The 6,152-nt window shown below is 48.1% G+C and overlaps 1 protein-coding gene across 1 annotated transcript; it reads left to right on the top strand.

Moving 5' to 3' along the window:
* Positions 1-358: 358 nt before the first annotated feature.
* Positions 359-5,310, top strand: LOC123182088 (protein ALTERED PHOSPHATE STARVATION RESPONSE 1). Its single transcript, XM_044594549.1, has 4 exons — positions 359-2,201; positions 2,487-2,695; positions 2,995-3,218; positions 4,119-5,310. The coding sequence occupies exons 1-4, from the start codon at positions 713-715 to the stop codon at positions 4,891-4,893; spliced, it is 2,697 nt and encodes an 898-aa protein (XP_044450484.1). The 5' UTR covers positions 359-712; the 3' UTR covers positions 4,894-5,310.
* The last annotated feature ends 842 nt before the right edge of the window (positions 5,311-6,152 follow it).

Below are 6,152 nucleotides of genomic sequence, written 5' to 3'. Positions count from 1 at the left end.
GCCACGGATCACAGATTTAACGCGTGTAGAGGTAGTACTATGCAGGGCTGCAGAGCGAGTAAATATTACTGTCACCGTCGCGCACAGAAATGGGAGTGAGACGCAATGATGTTACTGCCGCTGCACCGAAACTTACCTACCTCGTGTCCTCTCCTCTCCGTCGTTCCACGGTAAAACGAAACGCGTTCTGCCAATTTACCACGGCGGTAACAAATCGCCGGCCCTTCTCCATCTCTCTCTCTCTCTCTCGCCGACCCATACACAGGCGATCGGATCGACCCATACACAGGCGACCGGATCGGCACTGCTCCTTCGCGATTCCATGGCCCCTCCCCGAGTCCTCGTCTCCGGCAGCCCCGAGACATCTTTCCGGTGATGTGAGCGAAGAGCAAGCGCCTTTTCGCTCACCCTGCTGTACCGAATGAGCAGTGCATTGCATCTGCTTTAACCCATCGCCACTGCCAGTGTCAGTGCCTGCTCATGCTCAATAATAAACGTACCTCCGCGCAGCTCCTCCACGTGCCCGTGCCGTGCCACGCTCGCGTCGCGCGCGCGCGCAGCTCAGTGTTGTTCAGTGCTCGCCCCCGCCTCTCGCGTCGTAGCTAGCTCACGCGCCCACGCCACCTTTGCTTGCTCCCGCGCGCTTGTTTGGGCACTAACTTGGCGGCGTCGGGGGCGGGCAATGCCGTCGCGGGCGAGGGCGTAGCGCAGGATGGGGTGCCGGAGCTCGCGGCTGGACGCGGCGGACGTGTCCCCCGTGGCCGCGCTCTGCCGGGAGCGCCGCGACCTGATGCTCGCGGCGGGGGACCGCCGCGCCGCGCTCGCGGCCGCGCACGCCGCATACTTCCGCGCGCTCCCGCGGGTGGCCGACGCGCTCGCGCGGTTCGCGCACGAGCACCACGCCGCCTCGCCGCCCGGGTCGCCCGTGCTCACGCTGCCCCCCTCCGACCACGACGAGCCCAAGAAGCCCAGCGCCTCCAGCTCCACCCCGCACACCGACTCCGGCCATTCCCACCTCCACTTCCACTCCGACGCCTCCGACTCTGATCCCGACTCCGCCGACGACTGCGCTTGCGATGCCCCCGGGCACGGACACGACGCCCGCGGCGGTGTCAGTGGCCGCGGCGAGATCCCGCCGCCGAATGGAGTGCCCCAACAGCGTCACATCCCAGAGCCTGCAGCGGCCAGGCCGGCCATGCCATGGCAGGGCAGGCCCGCCATGCCGTGGGGCGGCAGGCCAGAGATGCCGTGGGGCGGCATGCCTCAAATGCCGTGGGACGGCAGGCCCGAGATGCCATGGGCGCAGGCCTCCTACGACGCCTATCCTTCTTCATTCCCAATCCCAGAAGTCGCAATCCCCAATGCCTACTACATGAAGGCCAGTTCGGCGGCGGCGAACACGGTGTACCAAGAACCATACGGCTACAGCAACTTCGCCACCAATGTGCCTTCTTACATGGGGTACGAATACGGGTACAACAACCCAATGTACGGCGTGCCGGAGGGGGGCCAGCCGGCGGAGCATCGTGGCCGGGAGGCGGCGGCTCCGGCTCCGGCGCCGCCGCCACCTATGCCGATGCCGGAAGCGTCGCCGTGGGATTTCTTCAACCCGTTCGACTCCTACAACCAGGACCTTCCCCACTACAATCAAAAGGCGTTTGCTCCGGACGGGTCGTTCTCGAGCAGCCCCAACTCCAGCGAGGTGAGGGAAAGGGAGGGGATCCCGGAGCTGGAGGAGGAGACGGAACACGAGTCGTCGATGAGGGAGTCGCTGAAGGCGGGGAAGGCGGTGGAGAGCACGGCGTCGAACCGGATCGACAATGTGGATGTCAGTGCCAAGGTGAAGGTGTCAATGGAGCACACCGAGTGCGAGATTGACAGCGTCCTCAGTGCTTCGGTTCTCGAGTCGGGGGAGGGGAGCGTTTGTAGCTGTGACTCTGACAATGCCAATGCTGGAGGAGGAGGGGCAGCGCTGGCTGGCGATGATCCGGCGAAGGTGAAGAGGGTAAGCTCGGAGGAGCACTCTTCCATGGTGGTCGGTGAGAATGCGCCGCTGCCGAGCTTTGGGACGAGGGATGTTGCAGAGGTTGTGGAGGAGATCAAGGAGCAGTTCAACTCCGCCGTCGCCTGTGGAGATGATGTTGCCAGGATCCTTGAGGTCGGGAGTATTCGGTACAGACCGCGGAGTAGGATCTTAAAATGTGAGCATACCCACTTCTCTTTTCAGTTGATTGTACATACATGCTCAATTGCTATGAGCCTATGACACTGAAAGTGTACTCTGAATTCCTAACAGCGTCAGACCCTAACGCAAGCTCGAGTCACTAATGTTTTTTTTTTCTAATTTGATTTATGAGACATAGTATTATGTAATGTGTCTTCTGATCATAATGATCTGACCACAGAAGTTCTTGCTCACTTTGTCTGCATTTTTCAGTGATATGTTTCTTGATAGGTTAGCTAACTTGGCCATTCCCTTGACGCAGTGATAGTTTCACGGATGATGGGAACCTTTGCCTTGTTGTTCTCTGAACCTCCGGTGAAGAATGCGGAACAATCAGCAATTGGTGCATCCAGCGGAACTCAGAATTCAAGTAAAAGAATCGATAGTACCAGCGGTGTTGAGATTAATACCCTGTCTTCTATAATGGACAGATTGTATGTGTGGGAGAAAAGGCTTCACAAGGAGATCATGGTATGCTACTTTTCGTTATAAGAAGGGTGTCTTTATTCTGGTTGTCATAATCCCGATAATGATCAACTCTCAGAAGTTCAAAGCCTGATAATGCTCTCAAACTCGATGTATTGTTTTCCATCTGTCAAACGTATATGCTCTGAAATGCATTGGTTGAGTCGATATTGCATAAAATTGGCTCTCATTGGTGTTAAATTTAATTTTACCTCTATCTATGGAGTGTGGCGTGATGCTTTACATTTGTCATGCCATTGTTTTTATTAAGCCTCTTATTAGCATTTTTTCTTGAATTTTGTTAGGAAGAAGAGAAGTTGAGGATTACATATGACAAAGAATGGAAGCGCCTGAAAGAGTTGGATGAAAGTGGTGCAGAGCCGTATAAAATTGATTCCACAAGGGCCTCAATAAGGACACTACTCACCAGAATCAATATCGCAATCAGATCAGCTAAAGTTATTTCTAGGAGGATCCACATTCTACGCGATGATGAGCTACATCCACACCTTGTTAAGCTCATTCAGGGGTATGTGAAGTCTAGTTCGACACTTCTATCCTATTGAGTTGATCTGAAAGGGTTGAAATTTCTAGCATTTAATATGTCTGTGAAATTGTTAGGATGATATCCATTAGTTCTTTTTTGCAGTCGTAATGAATATTGCTGACTTTGTTTAAATACGCTCCAATGTGTTGATAACATGTCTCATATTTGAATTATCACTACTGAGTGCTGCAATAGTTCTAATAGATATTTTTTGTCATGAGAACCATCGTAACATTACCTTTTTTTTAGAAAAGGAGAATTACCCCCGGCCTCTGCATTAGGCCATTTTATTAATTATTCACAAAGACCTTACAAAGTAGTACATTAGGTAGTCTGAAGCCACCATCTTAGCAACATTTGTCGCTACTCCTATCCACTTGATGAAGGGGTGCCGATAGTCCGAGCCTAATACCAAACAGACATCGCACAAATGCCTAACATCTAAAGCCGGAGGCCCCAACCGGTCCGACGCACTCTCATGTGTCGTCGCCGCCATCTTCCACCAATCCATCTTCAGAGCAGAAACTAACGCACCAATCGTAACATTACCTATGATTAGCTACTTTTAGTATGTGTTTATAATCACAGTTTATTGGAATAAAATTCCGGTTGCGCCACTAAACTAAGCTTCAGTTAGGACATGCTAAATTTCGGTTATCTTGTTTTGTTTTGAACAGCTCATGCAAACAGATATGGCCTCTTATGTGACTTGCTTTAAAAAGAAAGGATTCCCTGGCAAATAGCTACATAGCCTCAAATAGTATTTCTTGTAAAGAATTCATTTTTTTGGGCGGGATTTGTAAAGAATTCTTGATCTCCTACTCTATTGCAAGATAAGAGTTTTCAGGGGACTGACCATAAATTGTTGTCATTATGGTGCAGGCATGTTAGAATGTGGAAATTCATTCTTGAGTGCCACAGGAAGCAATTTCACTCCATACTCGAAACTAAATCTCATATCCTCATCCCTAAGAATGGACCAGAAAGAAACTCCTCCAAGGTTACACTGGAGCTAGAAATGGAACTTCTGAACTGGTGTTCCTGTTTCAGAAACTGGATCATATCCCAAAAGGCATATATCGAAACCCTCAATGGCTGGTTACTCAAATGGCTTCCTCGGGAAAAAGAGGAAACGTCCGACGGCATCGCGCCGTTCTCTCCTGGTAGACTTGGAGCCCCTGGTGTGTTCATCACAGCAAATGATTGGTGTCAGACCATGAAAAGGATACCAGAAGGCGCTGTCGTGGATGCGATGGAGGCTTTCGCTGTTAATGTGCACATACTATGGGAGCGACAAGACGAGGCGCATCAGCAGAAGATGAAAACCGAGTATCTATCTAGAGATTTCTCAAAGAGGCTCAAATCTCACCAAAAGGATCAAGTCTTGCCTGGGCATCCTAAAGCTGGTAAGGCGGTTTTACCCGACGGCGACAATGGCAGGGCGGTCGATAGCCGCATGGTAGCTTTGGATGCATTGCACACAAGGTTGGATGAGCAGAGAGCTAGGCATGAGGAGACTGTGAGAGAAATCCAAGAGTCAAGTGCAACTGACCTGAAAGCAGGCCTGGCTCCAATATTTGAAGCGTTGGAGTCTTTTACTCAAGAGACACTGAAAGGTTATGAGAATGTTAGGGTTCCAGACAGTGGTATGGTCTGATTTCAAGGTCTTCTCCCTTTGGTTCTGAATGATGGTCTGTACAATGAGAAGAGATGATCTCAGGAGTCAGTGGTAATAAGATATGCCAATCACAATACCGTTGTACCGAACGTGATCCAGAAATGATTGCAGCTGATTCTGAACAAACACTGGGGCAGTTTCCTCATTAGCTATTGCTGCTTCTACCCAATGATCTGCCAGGAGCCAGGAGTGAATTTGGTTGGAGCGCCTCAAAGGAGGGCCAGGAAATTTTGTAGCCATTTCAGCTTTGTGTACATATATTAGTTCAGTTAGTGATTATGCAGAATAGATTATTGTTTCTGTAGAATTTGGCCTGTACATTGTAACAGCTGTATTTATGCGCTGGTCTCCACTACTAAAAAAATGCGCTACTGAATGCAGATGTTCTCCGCCTTCTGCTCTGTGGTGTTGTCTCCTTGGAGTTTGATGTTTCAGTAAAGTTGACTAAAAAATTGTCTCCTTAGAGCAAAAAGAAGGGATTGTTGAGGGAGAATAGAATTTTCTCAAATACATCACTGATTTTTATAAAAACCTTATTTGGACAGACTGATGGATCTTCTATTTCCTTAAACATCCAAGAGGCTCAGAAAATATTTACGTGTTTAAATTTTTTTATTTCAACTAAAAATGTAATAAAATGTTATCTTAGTTTAATAAAAATATTTATTGCCAGTAGAAAAATGTACAACTTGTATTTGGAAAATGTTACCATGTATTCAAAAAGTGTTCAAAACATGCATTTAAAAAAATATACATGATGTGTTTGAAAAATGTCTGGCATGTATCAGAAAAATGTTTCACGTGTGCTCTAAAAATGTACATTGTATACTAAGAATAAAGTAGATATGTGTTGGCAAAAAAAGAACTGATAAAGAAACAAAAGAAAAGAAAAAAACCCTGAAGAAAACCAAGAAGCAAACAAGGAAAACGAAAGTTCAACTAAGAAAAAAAAAGAAAAAAGACAAATCCAATGAGAAAACAAAGAAAATCAAAGTAAAATGAAGAAAAAAAGGAAAAAATAAATAAAAGAAACCAAAAAACCCGAATAAAACCGGACCAGGGCGAACCTACAACGAGCCAGCAAACTGCACTAATGGGATTGTGTTCTTTTCGAAGACTATTTTGGCTTTCCCGCGAAAAAAAGAAGAAGACTATTTTGGCTATCTTAGGCAGCATTATGACATGAATAAAAATGATCCTTTTCGTTATCTAAACGTGGATATCGGCGATAGAGAAGC

The sequence above is a fragment of the Triticum aestivum genome, chromosome 1D, assembly GCF_018294505.1.
Source record: "Triticum aestivum cultivar Chinese Spring chromosome 1D, IWGSC CS RefSeq v2.1, whole genome shotgun sequence".
NCBI classification, from domain to species: Eukaryota; Viridiplantae; Streptophyta; class Magnoliopsida; order Poales; family Poaceae; genus Triticum; species Triticum aestivum.
The sequence above is the reverse complement of the archived record's forward strand: the minus strand, read 5'-3'. Positions and strand labels throughout refer to the sequence as shown.